This window comes from Passer montanus, unplaced genomic scaffold, assembly GCF_014805655.1.
Source record: "Passer montanus isolate IOZ18808 unplaced genomic scaffold, ASM1480565v1 scaffold60, whole genome shotgun sequence".
NCBI lineage: Eukaryota > Metazoa > Chordata > Aves > Passeriformes > Passeridae > Passer > Passer montanus.
In genome coordinates this window covers 1,838,906-1,861,726 of record NW_024371038.1, presented here as the reverse complement: position 1 = coordinate 1,861,726, position 22,821 = coordinate 1,838,906, and the positions used below count along the sequence as shown (strand labels likewise).

At 37.2% G+C, this 22,821-nt stretch overlaps 1 protein-coding gene across 1 annotated transcript in view; it reads right to left on the bottom strand.

Moving 5' to 3' along the window:
- Positions 1-259: 259 nt before the first annotated feature.
- HS2ST1 (heparan sulfate 2-O-sulfotransferase 1) overlaps positions 260-22,821 on the bottom strand; it is a 71,883-nt gene continuing 49,321 nt past the window's right edge. The window contains exons 2-7 of the mRNA XM_039727157.1: positions 17,067-17,305; positions 10,895-10,980; positions 7,281-7,419; positions 3,724-3,821; positions 2,509-2,666; positions 260-1,064 (exon numbers count right to left, since the gene is read on the bottom strand). Coding sequence (XP_039583091.1) covers positions 838-1,064; positions 2,509-2,666; positions 3,724-3,821; positions 7,281-7,419; positions 10,895-10,980; positions 17,067-17,305 — 947 coding nt within the window. The 3' untranslated portion in view covers positions 260-837. The remainder of the gene's footprint in view (positions 1,065-2,508; positions 2,667-3,723; positions 3,822-7,280; positions 7,420-10,894; positions 10,981-17,066; positions 17,306-22,821) is intronic.

The following is a 22,821-nucleotide window of genomic DNA, read 5'->3' as shown; positions in this document are numbered from 1 at the left end:
AATGTGGATTCACCAATACCTCAGTTTACAATTATTACAAAGAATCCATGGAGAAACTTACTGAATTTACAATTTTTATACCACTGTGTAAGGATCAACTAGAACTGCAGACAATACCAAATTTCTTTGTAGTTTTCCCAACCTCAGTCAGTGGTAGTGGTGATCAAAAAAAAAACCCCAAAAATAAAAACCCCACTGCTCTGATTAAAGAATTCAAACTTTTTACAATATTAATGTGAAAATGACATTTTAACACTAATGAGTAGTTATAATTTTTTAATAAAACCACATATATAAATATGGGCAATTCCAGCAGCAGCAGCATTTCTCAGCAGAACATGATTAACCATCCCAATTAATATCATGTGACATGATTCACTAAAACAAAGCACAGATGTCAACCAGTTATTAGGACTACTCATACAACCAAAATTTCCATGTTGAAAGCTGGGGAAAAATTATTTCCTCTTCACAGAAGTACAAATGAAAATAAATTGCTCTGAAAATTAAAAAGAGCATCAACAGAAGTGGTTTTTTGATTGTTTATATTTTTAAATAGAACTGCCGTGTATTAATTGCTCCAAATTACAGTGTAGATTTCTTCAGGTTAAGGATATTGACTCCCACGGAAAATATTATTTAGATAAAAGAAATGAAGCCTTTGCTTCTGGATAACCAACACAGCTATATCCAAAGCCCTGGAGGTGATCCACAACCCACTTTTCTCGTATAAAGAAATGTCTTGGAGGTCTACAAGCAATCTAGTTTCCATGGTTGAGGACTAAGATGATGATGTGGCCAAAGATTTAGGTCCATAAATCTAACAGTATAGCATTCTTAGTTTGATTTAGGGTAAATCTTTTCATAGAAAAAGTTTTGAGCCAGAATATACAATTCTCCATCTTTTTCCCGAACTGCATGTGCTCTGACAAACTGAAATTGCTCCAGTGCAAATTCATAGAACTCATTCTCCATTTTCCAGATTTCAGACTGCTGTAGCTTGGCAATAGTTTCTTTTGTGGGAAGTTTTTTCTCAGTTGTTTTCCTAAGATGCGACTTCTTTCCTAAATGCAAAATGAAAGCAATAACTTCACTTTCAAGTTCACATGCTCAAAAAATGTTTACAGTCCTTTGTTATTTACAGTTTTTATGCTCTCAGTGTGTTGATAAACTGCATTAGAATAACCAGGCTTTAATCCAAAATTTATTAACACAACATGCAGAGTTGGAAAACTGCAGCCTCTCTCACTAAATGTTTATGAATTTTGCATCCATTCTTTTAATTCTTCCTGTTTGCTCTAATAAACCCAGGGAATGAACATTCATTTAAGGAATAAGATTACTCCATATAATCTACCTGGCGCAAAACTGGTCTTTCAAAATGAATTATTTAGATGTTGATCTGCTATCAAATGTTAAGAATTTTAGAAACTGCAGAGACTTCTTTCATAAAATCATAGAAGCATTTATGTTGGAAAGGACATTTAAGGTCATCGAGTCCAAACACAAACCTAACACTGCCAAGTCCCAGTCAGCCATATCCCCGAGTGCCACACCTAAGTGTCTTTTAAATACCTCCACCACTTCTACACATCTTTTAAATACCTCCAGGGAAGCTTATATTCAACTCAGACTACCAAAAACCTCCCTGTTCTGGTCTAGCTCTCTGTAGCTCTCCATAAAAGAGAAAAAAAAATCTTGTTTTTGCATAATTTCAATTGTCTATTTCTAATCATCTACTAATAGCATTTAGACCATTAGTCTCCCATCTAAATAGGATACTATAGTCTTATCATAAATATGCATAAGCCACATCCCTGTTGCAGAATTTCTGGGACAAAGGTGACCAAAATGATGACCAGATTTTCCCTAAGGAGTGCTGTTGCTTTGTAATTAACTTGTTAATACTACATATCGAGGCTCTGCTATTTGCAGTTAGAAGCCCTGCTAAGATAGATCTTTTCTTCATAAATTGCATGGCCAGCTCCTAGAAACTGAGCTACTTCTTGTAGCTAGGAGCCCAGGAAGATAAACATCTACTTGGGACTCTGCATCCCTCAGGCTTTATTGCTCAGCCAACCAGGCTGCATTGAGCACAGTTAATTCCAGCAGGGCTCCTGAGGAAATGGAAATCTGCCACATCAGCCACTTTAAAAAACTGAAGCCACTTAAAACCTTAAAAAAATATTCTGTTACAAACATATCACAATGTTACATGCATTATACCTACACACCTACCTTTATCCCAGCCTTAAATATTTATAATTTGTGTAAGGCAGAAGGATACTTGGACTAGCATCACCCCCAAGAGAGAGAAAGAGAAAGAGAAAAAGAGAGAGAGAGAGAACTGAGAATCTTCAAAAATGAGTTTGTTTCTTCTATAGGAGCATCATTCAGCTGAGAGGCAAACCTGGCAGAGACTCAAAACTATGCAACTAGATCTAAAGAATTCACACAAAAAAGGCAGTAAGTGGATGAAAAATCCATGGAAATCAACTATTTTAATACCTGTCCGGTACAGTTCTGTGGCACCCCTGAAGAACCGGGGCAAAGCTGCCTCCAATAACATGATAAAGTCTTCAAGCTCTTCAGTAACTCCCACTAGGAAGTATTCATTAATCAGATTGTATTTGGCTTGTTCCAAAGCCCATCTGCTTCCCACATTCCTAAAATGACAGAGAACAATTATATCAAGTTCTGATGTCAGCCAACAATCCTTAGTCCCTAGATGGAGATTACTTCACAACAGGACATTTGTATAGGAAAGGCAAGACTTATTCCAAGTTATAACCATTCCTAACTTCATTTCCCTTTCCAGTTCCTCTCATTTGTGTTCTTACCTAAAAATGTGACTCCTCTACTTATGAAGTAGTCTAAACAAAAACACCCAGTGTGTATGTATATGATTAATGCCTCTATTCAAGCAATTTTTCAAGGATTTACATTGTCTCAATATTAATACTCTGTCTCTACTTTCACATTAGATACCAGAAACCTGGCAAGAACATACCTTCCCTTTTGCACCTTCTTTCTTTCTGTGCTTCTCCACATGGCCAGAGAGTAGACAGGTCTGAACAACAGGCACTGAAACAGGAGCTCCCAAGTGGCCATTTACTTTGCTTGTGTTTGAATGAACAAAACCTTTGACGAATAACTGCCCTTGCCATCACTCAGAATCTTTCAAAAACTCTACGTGTCTGGTTTTTTTTGTTCTTCTGCTAAAGTTTTTTAAAGTCTTTGCCATTATTATAAAATATTTTGCATTGACATATGGATACTATTTGCTTTTGTTTCTGTTTCTGCTAAGTAGCATTGACTACTGGATATCTAGTAAGCATTTAAAAAGATAAATTTATCCTGATCTCAATTATTGTGTACTCCCCAAGAACTTTAGGAGGTTGAACTAAAATATCTCCATTCCCAAAGAAGGATACAACATAAGAGAAAAATTGCAAGACTCTAAATCTGCAGAAATTATTTTTCAAATTAAAAACATGTTTTCCCTCACAGCACAGCTGATACAGTATTGTAACATACTGCTAGTTTAAAGAACTGCAAAACTGTTTCAGTAAATCCATCTTCAACAGAAAACACTCAAGTATCCACTGCTTCACTCTGTTCAGTCCTTCACACTTTTATCAACTGGACTACATATTGAAATTTGTTAAAGTTTAGATTTCAGCACTAATGTACTTGACGAACAAGCTACATTTATCTCCCTACCAGCATTCTGAGCTGTGGCCACAGAAGAATGGAATTTGAAGCCAAAGTTTCTCTGGAGCACAGTCGGAACCTCCAGCTGCCACACATTCATCAAAGGTCTGGAACAAAGACAAAATTGAGCTGAGCTTTAAAATCTCATATATGTAGCTAACATCTCCAACTGGTTAGTTGCTAAATATAGTGGGGACAGAAAAACACGTATATGATGTTCTAGAAAAAAATGCCAAGCCTTGTTTTCACAGTGTTATTAGGACAATCTACTGTCTCAGCTAAATAGTACTTGGACAGTCCTTTATGGTTATAACTAATGAACAATTGATCTTACCTGATACATTGATATACCTTTGATATAACTTCAGCAAAGGCTATTTATCAAAACTAGCAAAAATAATCAATAAGTGTTTGTATAATTATTTTCCCCTATAAAAGAAGTCACTAAAGATACAGCATCACATGCTATAAGAAATTGTGTGATTCTGCAACAGCTGTATCTTTTTAACAGAGAACATTGTACATTTTGTGTTTTAGATTCAACAACCTTCTATTACTATTACCTTTGAATAATGACAAATAACTGCCATTTCAGAGGCTAATTTTGTTTTGGCAATCAGAAGAACTGAAAAGCAGTTGTTCACAGCACAAAATAATATTCCATACAATATTGCTCTCTGTGTGGATACACTGGTGTAGTAACAGAGTTCCTGCAGTAACACAGTAACAATAAGAACTCCATTAGCACAGCAGGGAATTTGTAAATGCCTTACTGTGTCACCATAAAGGAAGTGTATATGCTATTTCTAATCAAGATATAAGGCATGTATCTAAGATATATTAAAAAAAATAGATCCCACAACTTTTTAGATTGCTTCTTCAGTATACTTACAAGTTTCTGTTCAAAGCAACTAAGTAAAAACACATCTGTGTAATTATTTGGGGTTAAGAACAAAGACAACATAATTTGCTTTTATTTTGAGGTGAAGTTTATGAGATAATCTGAAAAAATTATTGATACTATGCCAAAGCAAGGGGTAAACTGTGGTGCCTTGGTTCACATTGAACTCTGAGTTTAGAATAGCTTGTACATGTCACACATCATAGATAAACATGCAGCTTAAGGAGGAAAACAAGACATTGGTATGCTTTCCTTAGCATAGTTCTCTAGGGAAATTCTGCACTGATCTATTGTTAAATGCACCTCCTAAATTATGAATGTTTATACTAAAAATGAACTGGCATCTGTACAAAGGAAGATTTCTTTGCTTATACCTGCAGGTTATTTTACAGTTAATAAGCAAGAGGAAGCATGCTGTTTTCTAAGTAAGCTGAAACAGGACAGACTTCCTTCCACACTTCCTCTTATGCACCCACCTTGGCTGCTCCATCCAGAGATTTTATTATAGGACACCCTTGCCTCTACAGACCCTGCATTTCTGTATCCCTGTGCTTCCAGTCATTTGGAGCCACCCTTGGCTCCAAATGACTGGAAGCACAGGGATACAGAAAACATCCTAGTTTAGAATTCTTCTATATAAATGCCGTAGTATGGACTAGGAGGGGACAGAAGTATAAAACACATAGAGATTCCTTTCTACTAACAAAGGAACAACTGAGTTTCACTAGAGGTAATTTCTCATCTTCCCTACTTTTCAGCTGAAGAGATTTTCATTAATCTACTGTAACATACTAAAATAAAGACACTTCAATTGGCTCAATCCATTTTTGAGCTTACTGAATTTTGTAACTAATGAATGCAAAACTTACATCATCTATACATGGACAATTCCCCAGGGACACTTTGGAAAAATAGTACTACCTGATTTACATGAAAGAAGCCAGAAGCTTGATACAGTAAATCAATTTCACTTGAAACGAACTTGAAATGCTTACAGAACATGTCAAATCTGTACAACAACAATTAAGTCTCTCAGACCTAAAGGAAGTGGTATTGTAGTGACAGAATGTAAAAAAGCACCTTCAATAGAAAAACATCAAATTAATAATGCAATGCATTGCAAGCATTCTAAACAGAAATGCATATGACCTTTTTCCCAGCAAATCAAAGCTTACAGTGCAGTCTAACAAGCAGCAACACTAACGATTTTTGGCATGTTTCCCAGTGACTACCTAACCATGTTGTTTGGATTATAATTCAAAATTAAAATAAACACTGTTAAATGTTTAAATTTCTTTTTTTAGTAAGTTTTATGTCCTAGAAACAGCTCAGACTTAGCAGCATGCTCAGCTTTCCAAGTCACTGATCTCCAGCAGGAAAGAGAAAGACAGGCTACAAAAGATGAGGTCCTATCTCTCTTTTTTAAAACACCTTTATGATCTCATATCACATCACCTGTTCATCTGTTTAGCCACTTCCATAAAGAATTTTCAAGATCAATTTCAATATATTCTTGAAGCTTTCCTCTTCCTATGCTGCTGTGCTTCAGCATACCTGGACAAACTGAAATGCAGTAACTGAAGATGGCGCTAAAGCCTAAATAACGGAGGACCAGTTAGTTTCCAACTGGAAAGAAAGAGGAATGGTTTGCCCCGAATATTTAAAAAGCACTATTTGGATGGGGACAGCACACAAAATGATTACTCATGATTATTAGTTGTTATGGTGTTTATAGACTGAGCTGTATATTTTGTGTGACTTTTGCTTGTTTTTTCAATGTCTCTTGGTTCCCACACAGCACTACACTAAACTGTCAACATTACAGAAAAATAGCATCAGTTTAAGAAAATATCATCACTGAAACCGTATAAAGTGTTTGACTCTCTAAAATAAAAAAATTCATTACATTTTGTAGGGTTCCACACTGTTCAAGCTACAGTTTTGTAAACCATACTCATATAATTTTATGCCCTGCTTTTCTTCCCAATATAAGAAAAATCCAAATCAACATGCCTGGAAGGTCACACTGCAAACCATGACAGTGGATGTATAGATTCTTTCTGGAACAAATCCATTATGGAGCCTGAATGAGGCTGCCATCCTGAAACTGTATTAGTAGTCAATGTTTGAATGTGCTAACCTGAACTTGTCTACAGCCACCTAAGACACGAGGAGGAAGTACAGAAATTTATGGGTCATACTACACAGTTTCCAAAAAGACATTGCAATGTTTACATTTAAAAAAAACAGAATAAACTGGGTTGCTAATTATATGAAAATAATCAACAAGGCCAAAGCATCAGCAGTTCTACATCTTTTGCTGAAAAAATGTCATCAGTCTTCAACCAGAAAAGATGTAACCTCTTACATAGGAGGATAAGCCTAATCTGATAATTATAATTCTGGATACCTAGTAACAGCTTTTAAAAAAAATTACTTAAGTTTTTAACAAATTGCAACATACAGTGAATTTATAAGGGTACAGACAACCTACTAATGTCATGCTCTGCTCCAGTATGGACAGGAAATGGAGAACATAACTTACAAAGTCATCACTATCACCAAAGGCTGATAAAATAAGGACTTGGCTTTTATCAGGGCATTTTAAAAATGGTTTTCACATTGATTTTAGAAAGTTCAGCACATATTATTAGGTGTACTTTACCTTTTTATCCCCCTGCTTTCGCCTCCGGAGCCCTGGTCTGTAATCATCTCCAAAGCGCAGAAAGTAATAATAAGAAACTAGGCGTTCTATAGGGTCTCTTATGACATTTATGTAAATTGGTTTCTTTTTAACACCAAATCTAAAGTAAAAGAGGAAAAAACATCTTTCAAAGGACAAATCAAAGCTTCTCATCTAATACGTAAAAGCCTGTCTTTGTTGCTACAACTGAAATCCATACACACAATACACGATACTGAGAGGAAGCTTCATGATCACCTCTTTTCATCCTCATATCCAGTGCATTACATGGATGTGAAAGTAAGCTCAATTTCAGTCTGCCTAAGATTATGATTTTATGGGTTTATTATTAAAGAAACAAACAAAACAGACATGTTGTCACACAAATGGATACTAAAAATGTTTACACAACCATCCTGACTCTAGAAATGCCTTAACTAGTTTAGCAGCCACATACATGTTTATAGTAAGTACAAGGAAGTTTGATATTGAGTTCCTGCCCTTGTGAACTGGGCTTTGCAATGCTGTGAGTGGTTTTCCTGGCAGGTCTCCAGTAGTCAGAGACATTAACAGCAGGAAGACAGAGCTCAGAGCCCATCCATTGCCTGGGTTGATGCATACAGCTATGCTTATTAAATATAAGTCTAAGATAGTATCTGTAATCATATTAACTTTTCTATATAAAGATATTAATTTTTTCCACAGACATTTACCCTAAGCAAATTTTGATGCACTCCAGTACAAACAGAAGACTGACGACACAGGAGAAAAATTTGAACCACCAAACTGTTTTGTGCAAATGCTACCTTCCAGTGATCTATGTTCAAGTCAGCTTTTACAATACATTTCTCAGTTTTATTTTCTTTTCCATTTGAGACATGCTGCGGCAATTAATTATGGTATCCAAATACTAAAGAGTTTATATCACAACGGAAATTACAAGTGTGTCAAGTGCCCTGAAGTAAAGCTAGAAGCTGGAAAAAAAAGTTCTCTTCTGTTCCTATGCAAACTGGGAAAGCATTCTCTATCAAAAGAGGGCCATTCATGCCTCCTAGCTTGGCTAAAACAGAGCACTCATAGTTTTAAGATGCAGTACCGTGATTTTTAAAGGGGTACATTTTACTACCAGATACTGTGCATATGAGGAATGTTAAGCTGAAAAGCTGAAGAACAGAAATGTAGCAAAAGTAGCAGAAAGGAGGAAGTTAGGAAAAAAAAAATTAAGAGGCATTGCTTTTGCCAAAAACAAGCACTACAGACAGAGAAATTGTTAAAGACTACAGAAAGAGCAATTGATTTCTCCAGTGCTGCCAGTAGAGTACCAATGATTCAGACTGGAGCACTCTAAGGCAGAATTGCTGACATCTGTCTGCATGCCAGCTCTGACTTCCCAGGGTCTGCAGAGTAGAGAGGGTGTGAATATTTCAATCATTCTGATGCAAAGTCCAGGCTTTGAACTTCACCCTCTTTAAGCTCCGCTGCAGTGCATGAGACATGCATGTCCCTTTCCACAGACTGCTGCAAATGCTGGGGAAGCTGTAACAAACCATTTCCACACAGCAGCAGACTCAGCCAATGAACAGCACACTTCTGTGGGTTAAATGCAGATGTCCAAGTCCTTAGAAATGCTTGTGCTGGATTGTACAATCCCCTGCATTTGCACACAAGCTTGAAGAACTAGCCTCAGTTACAGTAACATAAACCTACCAGTAACATAAGTTATTACTGTAACTTTATTAATAATGACAATGAATTGGCAGTTGCATTGTGAAAGAACTTTTTTTCCCAACTATTTACCAGAGAAAATACAGAATAAGCGGATAAGAAATTTTACAGACAAAAAGAAAAGGGAAAAAATTTAAACTGTTATTAGCAAAATTTCTACATGGATGGATTACAATAACCTGTCCTCAATACTGTCAGTTATCAGTAAAATCCAGTATTTTAATTTTCAGCATATTTTAAGAGGTACTTCTGATATTTGACAGTGGACCTAAGTTGATGTCCACGTATAAGGAAGCACTGACTTCTGAAATATTTTACATGCCTTAACTACAAGAATGTTCATTACAAGAACATACCTCACAGCCTTAAAGGTGTGGGCCTTGCCAAGCACAACCAGCGTATTCAAGATATTATTTTAATAATGAAAACCCAAAGTATGAGAAAGCAAGCTGTTGTGGGGAAAAAAAAAATCACTCAGGTGAAAGGATAACAAACAACAAAGACAAGGATAACACAGTCCCGGAGGGAAGATGCAGATGAAAGAAATCTGTGAAATTGCTTAGATGCTTTCTAGATGTAAAATATTTTAGTTTTAAGAGTTCCAGTATCTGAAAATGTTTTCAGCTTTATGAACTAATGTATAAAATAACATTCAGCTTTGCTGCACCAGTAAGCTGTTACTCAGTTCAAGTGTTTATTAATGTTGAAGCATTTTAATTTTTAAAAGGCAGGAAGGAAACTAATGAATTTTTACATTTTTTATTTGATCTACTGATTTGTAACTTTTTTTGCCTCTTACTTTTTGTAAACTTGGTGCCACTGGTCATTTTCAGCTACTACTGTGGCTTTTAGCATTTTCTGAAAATGTACTATATCGGGAATCTGCACAGGTCTCACTTCCCCCATCTCATCCTTTGTAATAAAAACTCCAAATTAAAAATCAGTGTACATGACAAAATGAGTAATTAAAAGGAATGACTAAACAAAAGGAATTATTACATACAAAAAAGAATTTAAATAAATACTTTAATGCACAGAAACATAGAAACACTGAGTGACCATCAGCAAGAGATAAAAGTAGTTGTTACTATCGTTTGTGCAGTCAAATGTAATGAAATCTGAAAATTCCACATTCATTTTAAATCATTTTCCACATGCTCCAAGTGCAAGATGAAGCACTACCTAGTAAGCATCTTAAGCAAAACTGACTTGTCAGTTCAAGGGGAGGTTTGAAGACTGAGCTACTGAGGATCACAGGTTTAGATCCAGAAGCAAAAATAAGACAAGAAAAGAAACATATGAAAGTGGGAATAAAGATATGACCCTGAACCTTTCAAGTCAGTGGGACGTTTTTTAAGCTATTTAATTTAATTTTAGAAGTAGCAGCATTTAACTTCACAATAATTACTTCAATGTTTTTGCTAGCAAATCAAACTATTACAGATCAGAAAACTTGCTTCAAAAGATAACTTTTCATATTTTGATAAAGGGTAAAGGGATACTAAGGTAGAGAAGAATTACATAACTTATAAAGAGTAACACCACCTGCATCTTATGAAGCATTTTTGAGAACCGGTATGTTAAGCTTCCCCAAATGGGAAGCCAATCCCAAACCAGAAATGCCAGTGTTTCAGAGAAAAGCCATGATTTTCAGCAAAACAAGCCTGGAATTTACACAAGGAATACTAATCCCAGTATATAAACGTTTTCTTTTTTAAATGAGACTGGGCTACATTTCATCATGCAAGAAAACCAGAGCACTCGGTGCCGATCAGCCCAAATTCCGGCGCTCGGGCCGGCTCCCCCGCGGCAGCTCCGGCCGCGAGCGCGGGAGGGCGCGGGCAGCCCGGCCCAGCCCGGGCACAACGTACTTGGCAAAGTCCAGGTACGAGACGTGGCCGTGGTAGAATCCCGGCTTCATCTCCTTCCACGAAGTCACGTTCTTCACAAACCGCACCTGTGAGAGTGGGCAACAAAAAGGGTTTCTGTACGGCTCATTACATTTACCCATACATGGTATTTTCTGGCTTTTAATCTTATAATGCATTTGATTAAAAAGTCTATTTTGAGTATTATAAAAAAATAGGCTTTCCTGCAGCATATAGGTGACTGATTTTATGTCATCAGAATTTAATGATCAGAAACTAACAAAAGCAGAAGACAGCAATCAGAAGGACAGTCCAAGGAAACCTATCACAAAAACATCAGCAAAACAAACATTTATATATTTGTCAGACCATTTTATTTGTAATTGGAAAGGAATGCAGAATTCTTTCAGTAGAAATGCAAGCACCTATTTTATAGAATGGTCTGATCTATATTCAGTCCCTCAAATAAAAGTGTATCAGATTTACAGCATGTTCTTAGAACCATTTTATTGGGACATAAGAAACAAATCTGATGGTTCGTTTGCTCCTCCATCCCAAAATGCAATGCATAAGTAATCCAGAAATGTTATAAATGCATGCAATGTAAATCAGATCTATAGTTTGCTATTTTGAATAGTCATCTTAAGCCCAACATTTCAGTGCAACTTTCATGCTAAAGCATGAAGTAGCCCTTGAATGAGGGCTGATAGAGCACTTATTGGCAAACTTCACAAAAATAGCAATAGCTTTACATTTCAAAGAACAAAATAAGACACATGCCCCAAACCAGAGAGTGGGATCAAATTAAGTGGGACATGCAAATCCTGATCGAGCTTGGCTTTACTAGATGAACAGAATATTTTAACATCAAAGCATGTAACTGAAAGTTGTTCCAAAACTAGTGAATTGGATAATAAAGAGAGGATGATAAATTTGTACTGCCTGAGCTGTCTGACAAAGATATGCCATTTCTGAGGCTGTGAATTAAAAGATAGTGTTCTCTGCACATCTGCAATATCTTTTCTGTTCAACAGACAAACAGATAACCACAAAGATTCTAAGGTGAGACAAGAGAGACAAAAAAGGAAAGTTTGAGAGCTCAAGAGAACACACTAACTACCATTCTGTAAGGTCAATTTGATTTAGAGTGTCCTGAACCATAATATTTACTATTTATTATAACCTACCAGTTGAAGATTCTAAGAGGTGAGACTGGCCTCCTGCTGTTTCTTCAATTGTGCAACTCATGGTCTATGATTTAAGAGGTTGGTAACCTTATTTATTTAAACACTGGCTCTTGGACTCTCAGATAACAGAAATTTATACTACTTTTTAATAATATTAATTTTTTTAGTGTACAAGTTTCACAGTCTGTGGCATTACAAAATTTAAAGTATGTATTGCACATTAAAATGATGGCAAATCTAGCTGAAAAGCACTGCACAATGTTACACAATGGTGTTTCATAAACTGCATTGTCTTCCTGTCTGGTTTTGTCCACAGCACAAACTGATAATATGGGACTCTGAATCCAGTTGAACTACCTCTGCCTTTACAGCTACTGAAATAAACCACAATTCCATTCACTGTATCTTTCCAAGAGTAATGACAAGATATTTTCAGTTGAGAGCATCAGCAATAAATACTTCTTTACCTGGCAAAGATATTTCCTAAATATAAAATATCAATTTTCCTTCCTTCACCCACAAACCCCAAAATGTCATGGTTGGTTGATACAACTCTGCAAGTAAACCAGTTATGCAATTGAGGATGTGCAGTGCAGCCCATATATTAAAGTGTACATTTATGTTTCCATGAATGAGCTTTTGGAAATCTTGTATCATCTAGATTTCAGTTTCTAATAGACTTGTACTAAACATAAGATAATGTTAAGTACAAAATCCCAAGTTTTTTGTTTTAGATCCCCATGCCAGCCATCTGGCATCAAACTGTGGATGTTTCAGTAACAGCTACAAAAATCCTTTATTGCCTTTGTCTCACAGTATTATTGTCTGCTATGGAAATAATTTTTATGAACATAGGATGGATAGTCTAACCTCGAACACCAGCCAAGCTAAGAGAAGGCTAGGAGGGTTTTATAACCTGTGACATTTACATCTGTCTTAAGATGGACCTGCAACATGCTGAGCCCCTGAGAACTACAGTTTTTAACACCTATAACTAGCCTGCAGGCAAGAGATTTTTTTTTTCTCCCACAATTTGCAGCATTCCAAAAGCCAGAATTGTTCCAGGTCACAGACAGCCTAATGAGTCTGGATTCACACATTTTAGGTCAGAGATGAATATTGCTCACTGCTTCATACTGTTAAATATGATCAATTTTACTTTTCTTTTCAGGGCTTAGCAGATACTGTAGCTTTCAAGAGACAGAGCAAGCTTCTCCACCTGAGCCCAACTGAATAAAATTTGAGGTGACTTTAAAAGTTCAGATAGACGTGAATGGAATTCCTGTAAAGTTGTTTCAGGGTGCTTTTATATAATCAGCTACAAAGTTGCTTCACAGCCTTCAGTAAATGGGAAATCAGCTGAGGTTCACTGAATTAAAAAGCTCGATCAAAGGTACTCCAGGGGCATAAGATGTCCTGAAAGGTAAGTTAAACACATTCCGTTTCTAGGACAGCAGGAATTTAAAACAAGTCCCAGTGAGCCAAAAGAAGGAAAAACCAAACCAGCACACCTGGTCTGAGAAAAAGCCATGTGTGCAAACCAAAGTGATGCTGTAGGTTCTGATCTCTGTCCATTAACTGCAGCCATCAGTGCCCCTTCTCTACAGCCTGACTGCACACTCAGACACACTCAGTCACACTCACACAATGTACACAGCCACATGCATACACACACACACGTTTGCACATGTGTGCAAGAGCATGTGTGTGATTGTGGTGTGTGCATGTGACTGGGCTTGTGTCTCAGTGTGAGTGTCTGAGTGTGCAAGAGTGTGTGTATGTGCTAGTGTGCAAGAGTGTGTCTGAGTGTGCGTGAGCATGTCTGACCTAGCTCTGAATCAGAGGGTCTGGAATGCTGGAAACAGGCAAGCAGCACACCTTTGGCTGCATGCCATCAACAACCACAAGCAAGCTCAAGGCAAGGACAGCTGACAATCAGTTTTGTGAGATGGTGACAAGATTGAGTTCACCAGTTCAGCCACAGTACAGCCAGGATACCTGCCTTGCACTAATAGTTCTTTCTCAGAAGGAAAAGTACAATCAGTACACATGCAGCACTTGTACTCAGTAGACCATCTAACCCCAAAAGAAAAATTCTTAAATATTCACAGGCACATGACAGTACTTCTAGCAGAGTTGCTGCAAGCTTTTCACGTGTTCCACTTCTGACAGCCACTGAAACCTGCATTAGCAGAGGAAATAAGTACCACTAAAGCCACTACGACTGCAGTCCTCTGAGAGACCAACTGTTTTAGAATGCACTTCGAAGCAAGATAATATATTTTCATGCTGCTCTTTTGAGAAAAATTGAGAGAGAAACTGAAGGAGAAAAAACCAAGGAACAGAAACCAGCAAGCTGAGGAACTGAAACACTGGATAATTGTAGCATTCATAACAGTATAGAGAATGTTCTCATACACACTTTTAAAATAATATATCAAGAACACATGCTGTAATGCAGAACAGTAATTTAATTTTAAGTGTTTTCAGTGACAACTTCATCATGTAACAACAGCAATAAAGTTTGTGTGACTGGCATGCCCTCCTGATAGCTGTAATACAGGCATTCTTATATGGACAAAGTGTCACTGCTGAAACATGCAATCAGCAAGTAAAACTCAACCAACTACTCTGAATTAAGAAAAGCACACAGGTCAGAAATGCAAACGTGAGCAACATGGCACGTAGTTTGCTGCAAAGAAAAGGCCCAGCCTGGAGAAAGGGGGGCAGCTCCCAGAATCCTGCTGCCAGAGATGCTGCAAAAGAAAGGAGGACTGCTGGGTGGGACAAGTTACACCTGAAGCTAAAGTGGGTGTTAGGAACTGTTATCGGATTATCTCAGATCAGATACAGACTATATTTGGAGTGGATTTTAAATATCATATTTTTCATACTGCATTCAAGAAGTAAAGGTTTCACATATGGGCTGAGAACTTAGAATCTGTTACAGAATTTCAGTAGTTTGGAAAAAGTACAGCAGAAAAACTGCACAAAAGAACACTCACTAATTTACAAATTTCTACCAGGCCTGAAACAATCTTCACCTTACCTAGGCAGATTTGCTTTAACAAACAGTATCACTAACAGAACAATTTTGTCTCTATGATATTTTTATGTATTTTACTACTGGCACATATACACCTAATTCACCCAAATGAGCTATATTGGTGAAGGTGGCATATGAAAATGTCATGCTAATCCAAGCCCATGCAGAGTAAACATCATTAGCTACCACTCAGCACCCCTGCCATCTCCTGAATGCACTATGACTTAAAATGGCAAGGTGTTATCTCCATGTATTGAAGATGAATAATTATTTCTGCATCTTTGAACAACTATGCAATATATGAAGTTCTTAATTGTCAGCATCTCCCAGTTAATGGCCACCAAAAACAGTTATGAAGTGCCCAATTAAACTAAATCATTTACCACCTTGGACAAGAGCATAGTATCAAATGGAGGTAGGACTGACAGTGTTGTGTACATGCTCAGCATAGACAGATTTTCATTTTTCAACAGAATATTATTGGAGGGAAGATAAAGTTTTTTTATAAAACTAAGCCAGCAAAGAACAAATTTTATTTGAATTAAGTTCAAACAGAAGTAGAAATTTAAGGTAGCCTGTGTTTAATTTATACCTATTCAATGACTAGCTCTCCTATCCTCTAGGACAGACCTCCATTTCAAGAGATACCTTGACAGAAACAGAATTTGGTGGGAAGTGCAGTACTAGGTATAGCTGACTTGAGTATCATTTTTAATTAATAATTAATAGGCTTATTAAATCTTCTGAAAAATCACACTGCTTTAGTGCACAGGTCTTTAGTACTTGTTCTATGCAGTGGACAGGAGTATAGTGATGACTACCACACTACAAACAGAGTAATTATGTATGACACTACCACCTCCATATGTAGGAAACAATTTTACAATTTTAGGAGGAAATACTCCACAGTAACAAAACGCCATTATCACAACACAGATTGCAGTATCACCCAAGTCCATTATTTCCTCTGCATGGAGATCCCTACCTCAATCTTTCTCACACATACAGAAGAGGAAGGGAAGGGCCTTTAGCATCTGCTTCTCCTGCCCCAGTCCAGCTGTGCTGAGCTGCTTCAGCCTGCAGACATGCACTCAGAGGAGCTGGAAGGCTCAGTGCTGACATGCTGCAATGCAGAGCAGCTCCTGCCTCTGCTGCATATCAACCTAAGTGATCAGCATACAACCGGCAGTAGAGACTTTGGAAACATTTGTTTTACAGGCAGGGATGATGACAGTGACGTTTCAGATCTCTAACCTGCATTCTCTGCAAGTGCACTCATGACAGCCAAGGAAATATTAATGAAAGTAAACCAATAAAGCTACTTCTTCACTCCAGACTAATAAAAACACGGCACTGAACCCTCATCATCTTTTTAAAATACAGTAACCATGATCATTTCTAGTCTGGTACTGCAGTGATTTTAGTGAGCATTTTAATGGATGTGAAGTGACCCATCCTTTGCAGAGCAAGCTATTTACAAGCACTTTTCTGTATGTTTTTTATCACCTGTGAGACCTGACCAGTCCCAGTACCAAAGACACAAGTCTAGCCCTGACAGCATGGCACAGTGCCTGCACTACTCAGAGAGCAAATTGCCTAAGACTGCATTCACTGCAGATGGAGATGACAGGCAAGTTGCATTACACAGCCAAAATAGTTATAACAACAAAGGTCATTTCTACCCCAGTTATGCCCCTTTTCAGCTTTGTTTTTGTTCAATAAACAGACACTTACCACCTCCAGTAGCCAAGCAAAAATCTCAATCTAATAAGAAATAATATTAATTCTCTACAAAAAAAATATGAAAGCATTAGATTTCATTCATATTGGAATACGTGATGAAAAAGTTAAATACATCAGATCACCCAAGTTTACAATAGCAAATGTTTTTTCCTGTGCTCTTCCCTGGTTTCATAAAGACACCCCAAATTCGGCAGCTTACCTGATCTTGCAGGGACATAACAGGGTTATTTTTGGTTGTATTGATATGTAGAACATGGTACTTGTTCTTTGCACAGAGGTCATAGGCAATATTCGTGAAGGATGTGCTGGCAGTCTTGGGTACTCTGTTGTAAATAATCACCACATCATCTTCCTCATCCAGTGTCACATCTTGTCGGGGACCATCGACTGTATGACGTTGCTCTATTTCTCTGACTTCATGCCTTGCAATAGCCCTTTCTGTTAAAGAAGAAAAATATAAAATTTCAATGGAAGTCTCACTAACTCTGAAGTTCAAACCTTAGAACACAATCTGGTGAAAAGCAGAACTCCTGAACAATAAAGGAAACACTAGCTGTACTATGCATTTCTGACATATCTGAACAAAACTTCATCAATAAAAATGAAGGAAAGACAGTCCAACACAGAACACAAAGCCTAGAAAACAGTATGCTTAGGGAACACAGACCATACTCTGTGACTCACACTGATGTCACTGTCTTCGGAGTCATCATTTCTAAAGGAAAGTCTATAACGCACTGTGAAAATGGTGACATCCCTGAAATATCACACATAATTTCTACAATACCCCTAGTTAAAAATTATAATGGAAGAAGATTTTATTAATTTGAAGTTTGACAAGAATAGAAGCAAGAGGCACTTACAAAACAGGTAACAGACTCAGGTTTTTTTCTGTTCCAGATAAGTATATACTTTAGTACAATTTGCAATACAGATATCAAAGCACTTTGTCTCATTCATGTATGGTGATACTGCCTTTAATAATGTATTCAAAGAAATCTGAATTTATCAACAGTGTAAGCTGAAGTTGATATCACAAGAGTAACCTGTAATTCTCTGTATTATGTTCTTTTACAGGGTATAGCTCTTTATGGATGATATACTTTTAACAGCAGCAGCAGCTCTTGACCTTTACTTCCCTTGATTCTTTAGCCCAGCCTCCTCTATTGTCTTTCACCAAATCTCTTTAATTATAACATAAAATCATTTCTAAAGCAGAATCATCAAGCTGTGAATAGCCTACCCTGTAATTCCACGTAAATTGTCTTAAACCACAAAGTTCCATCTGTCTGAAATGCTTCAAAGCTTAAACTCACTCACTCTCTCATATGCTCATATCTCACACCCCATAACTAAGTTACATCAGTAGGAGAATGTTTGTAGGAAATGCTTATTGAGTGTATCTCAATTTTCCACATGACATCTGTTGCTCCCCACTACATCAGTCACAGTTTTTGCTCCTTCTTTTCTCATTTGCTACCTCTCCCATCAATGCTGGCAAACGTCCTATTTTGGAAGGAGATGAGGCAACAGACTCAGGTTTCATCTCTCTGAAGATGGCTACAGAAGCATGGGGCTGGCGACTCTCCCTTCCTGCCAGTAACAGATTAGAGGAAGCATTCGGTAGGGAACACAGTTAACCATGTGGCTGCCCAAGGCTACACGGATAGTGAATACCACCTAGAGAAGCTGAAATGAAACAAATTAGATTGGTATTTTCTACACCAGAGTAGTAGATCTAAGGTAGATTTAATCATAGCTGCACAGAACGCCAGGGCTGATGACGCTTATGTGTGAGAGAAACATTTGTGAGAAAGAGACATGATTTGCAAGAGGATTGATGAGAAGCATTCTCTAATGAGGTATTTTAAACCTTGATGATTCAAGAATTAGTGTGATAAGGGCACTTTAAAGACCATGCAAAAGGTATAAAAGCTGCATGATTGGATGCAATTAGCAGAAAGGCTATTGCATACAACCACCTCCAGCTTCCCATTGCAAGGGGGAAAGCAAGAACTCAGGTAAGGAGCAGAACCTTCACAAGCCTGATGTATACAGACAGTCCTATTATGAAAAAAAAGAAAAGGGAGGCTTTAAATTTCAAACTAAAACAAAAACTGGTCTTTAAGATGAAGCACTGAAATCACCTTTTTGAAATAATTGCAATAATTAAAAAATAAAATCTGAAATGAAGTGAAGGATATAAACTGCTGAAGTGTGAGAGGAAGCGCCTGGAAGTGTCTGACCTGGTCAGCCATCCTGAGGATCTATTTCATTCCAGTTTATGAGTAATACAGAAATGAAAATTGCCAATTTCATAAAAGTGCACATTTTTTCCCAATCACAAACAGTTGGCAGTTTTTCCTATGAAAAACTCTTCAGTAAGCTCTTCTGCTGCTTACTGAAAAGTCAGTTTAACTCTTAAAATGATGCATATAATTTTTTTTTATAAGGTTAGTTAATTTATTATTTGGAGAGAGGAAGAAGTCCAGTAATGGTAACACACAACTGAGAATAGTCTTTGGGATAGCTATGTAATCACAAGTTAGAGAATTTGAGGAGTTAATGTGCATTTGATTAACTACTTCATTTGTTCTTCTATAAAATTTAAATAATCTTGAAAGTAGAAGCCCTGTGATGGCTGAAAAATGAACAATACTTATATGTGTTTAGAAATATGGTAGAAAATGCAATGCTTTAAAGACATTTTACATGTGGAAGTCAGGGAGGTGCATTTACTAAATATATTGTATTTACCAAAACATCTCCTTAGATGACAGCCCTGTAAATACAACTTTGATTACAAGAACCTGTCTACATAAGGTTGGACTGGTCTCACTGAAAACAATTTTAAAAAATTCTAAAAATCAGGATGGGTGATTTCTTTCCTCTCAGAGATTCAGTGGACAAAATGTCCTACAGTCTCATTGCTTTCACTGCATTCTATTTAAACTTTGTGTTGTAGGAAAAACACTTCTGCAAAATTATTAAGAGCCAAATACTTAAACAGGGTTAAGATCATACACTCTAAATTTCACATTACATAATTAGACCCATTTTAAAAGATATGTGGCATTTAAGTAAGTGATACATTTGAGTACAAGACAGGTTTTCATAAAACTATAATACAGGATAATTTTAAGGCATAAAATATTCTGTCTCACACTTTATTACTGCTTGTTGAATTTCCCCATAATACACAATATAATTGCTATACCCTTGAGATAAACTCTGTTCTGTCATCTGCAGCTGTCCTGCACGCAAACTTCCATCAACTGCAAGGACAGTTTGCACATAGGCACTACCAATATGATCAGTGTAATAACAGTTGCTGAACTGATTATTTACCAGCAGATGAATTACTTCCAGAAAATCCTTAGTTGGCTGAAGTAGCTGCTTTGTAAACAGTAGAACAAGTTTGTTTTCTCACCCATTTGTCTACATGTTCTTCTAAACCAGCCTCCATCCTATTTCTGTAACTCAGCCTCTTGGCATGACTTACACTTCTTGAGCCATCCTCTTGTAGCAATAAACCACAAAATATCATGGCTAGCAACAAATTGGTTTGCCAGTCACATGCTACCAGAAAATAACATATAATGGGCAAGTTATATCTTCTCCTTCAGCAGAAGAACTAATAGCAACATTTCATCCCTATGCCATCACTTCAACGTCACTGCCCTTTCAAGACAAAGCAGTTTCTCAACAAGCTCAAAAGTTACTAACAAGAAACACTTGGAGAGAACTGGACAGGCCAAGGATCCCAACTAATAAAATCACTTGTGAAAATGCAGTAGACCCATAAATACTTCTAAAAATGTTTGAAAACCCAGCTGAACCATATTTACATAACTACAGAAACAAATCACCTGAATGAACAATATTTAAATAATTATAGAAACAAATTACTAGGATCATAAGCAGTTATTAGTCTACATTCCTTGCACATTCAAACAGATAAATGTCTTAGGTAAAACAAGCTTATTAGCATTTACTTCAAATCCAAGAATTAACTGCATAACTGCATACAAAATCTTCCCAAAGAAAATAGTGTGTCATGGATTCTAACAACTTAAAGATTAACAAAACCAAACATTTCAAATTCCTCACATTTTTCACAGAAGCATAAGAACCTCCTGGGATTTCTGAACAAAGAAATCTATCAAAATCAGAAATTTTTCCTCACCCTCTAACTTAGCACTTACCACTCTTCATGGAAGACACCTTTAGAGCCTTGCTGGCTGTCAAAATCAAGCTCAAGTAACTGGAAGAATAATTGAGAGCATCCAACTCTACTTTCCCAAACTATGTTCTTTGTCCTCTACATCTATTTTCCTTCTGGATGTATCTACAGATATTATTTAGGCTCTCTCTTCAATCTGTCTTATGTGCCTGCCATGCTTCATTGTGAAAGTGCCCACCCAGATAAGGAAAGACTCAGTTTAAAATAAATTTTAGCTCAGCAGCCTTCAAGTGTTGCCCAACAAAAGAAACAGATACGGATTCAAACTTCAGTCACACTGGCTTGAAGAGAAGGAACTGGACAGCTAGCCTTGATAGCACTGCTCCTGAGCAAACTGTTGCTGCACACTTACACTACTGGACACCACATTAACCCAATAAGCAGGCTTGGAGCTGGGAGCAACAGGGAAGCCAGCTGACTTGGTGTCTCAGCCTTCTCTCCACGGTGCTCCCAGGCCAATTAGGCAAGCAGCTGGTAGCCTGAGGCATGGAGCAGCTCTCAAGCTGTCTCCCTGCCCAAAAGCTTCCTTAAATGCAGGATTGGCCTAAATACTGAACCCGAGCAGGACTGCAAACCTACTCACGATGGACTCCATTCTCCTCTGATGAAGAGGGAAAACTGAATAACAGTTTAAAACTGAATCATAAATCTGTAGCAAAGCTGATGTTCGGAATAATTTTCAACACCCACCATACACACACAGCCTTCACCCATCACTGAAATGTGGTCTCCTCTGGGAGCTGCTTAGCAGCACACAACATACAAACCACAGTGCAGCTGTATGTAGATAGCAATACTTCAGGGATGGAGAGCAGAAGAGAAAGAATCAACGGTACTATGACAGTTTATGGCCATGGAGAACTTGTGTCACTATACCAAATGAAATCTGAAGGAAAAATATAGATTGAATTAATAAAAAGTGCCTAAAGGTTAAATTTGTGCAAGGCATCAGTATTAACACAGCAACTTTTTCAAAGACTTTTATAAATAAAACTAGAGCAGAATAGAGTTGTTAAGTCCTACTAAGAGCAGAACCACCATGGGTTCTCTAGAAACTTCATGAATTAAAGACCAACATGTATTTGGGGGCAAAAAAAAAATAGAAGATAGAAACAAAACTGCAATTTAATGTAATTTTTTTCAGTCACACAGCAAGAACACTGGTACCAAGCAGCAGCCCACCACCCTCAGACAGAGGGTAGATGGTCCTATTGCATTCCCAGCCCCTCACACCCACTACCACCAATCACTTCACAGCTTCAGAAATGTTGGCTAACAACAATACCACTCAGGGAATGACACTTGTGGGATGCACTGCTACTGCCTTATGCAGTAGCCATAACTCATTCTATTTAAAAGAGTCACTTGGACCTTTTGCTTTCCTCTTTTCCTAGATATTTGTGTAGTTCAGAACAACTTTCATAATTAAAAACATCTTAACCCTTAAGGTATTTTTTTAATTTGCATTTTAGACAAAAAATACTGTTGGTCTCATTTGCAAGTCTAGCTGTCTTAATCAGCCTACGAAATACCTGCTAAAACCTTGAATTTAGCATTTACCCTTAAAAAGTCTTCAAATTCAGGACAGTCTTATCACATATGTGCTCTGAACTCAGTTCTGACCTATAGGAAGTAAAGATCACATGCAAAGCACAAACCAGGATGGAAACAGAGTACAATGCTTAAAATAATACCAGAAAAGTAATTTAAA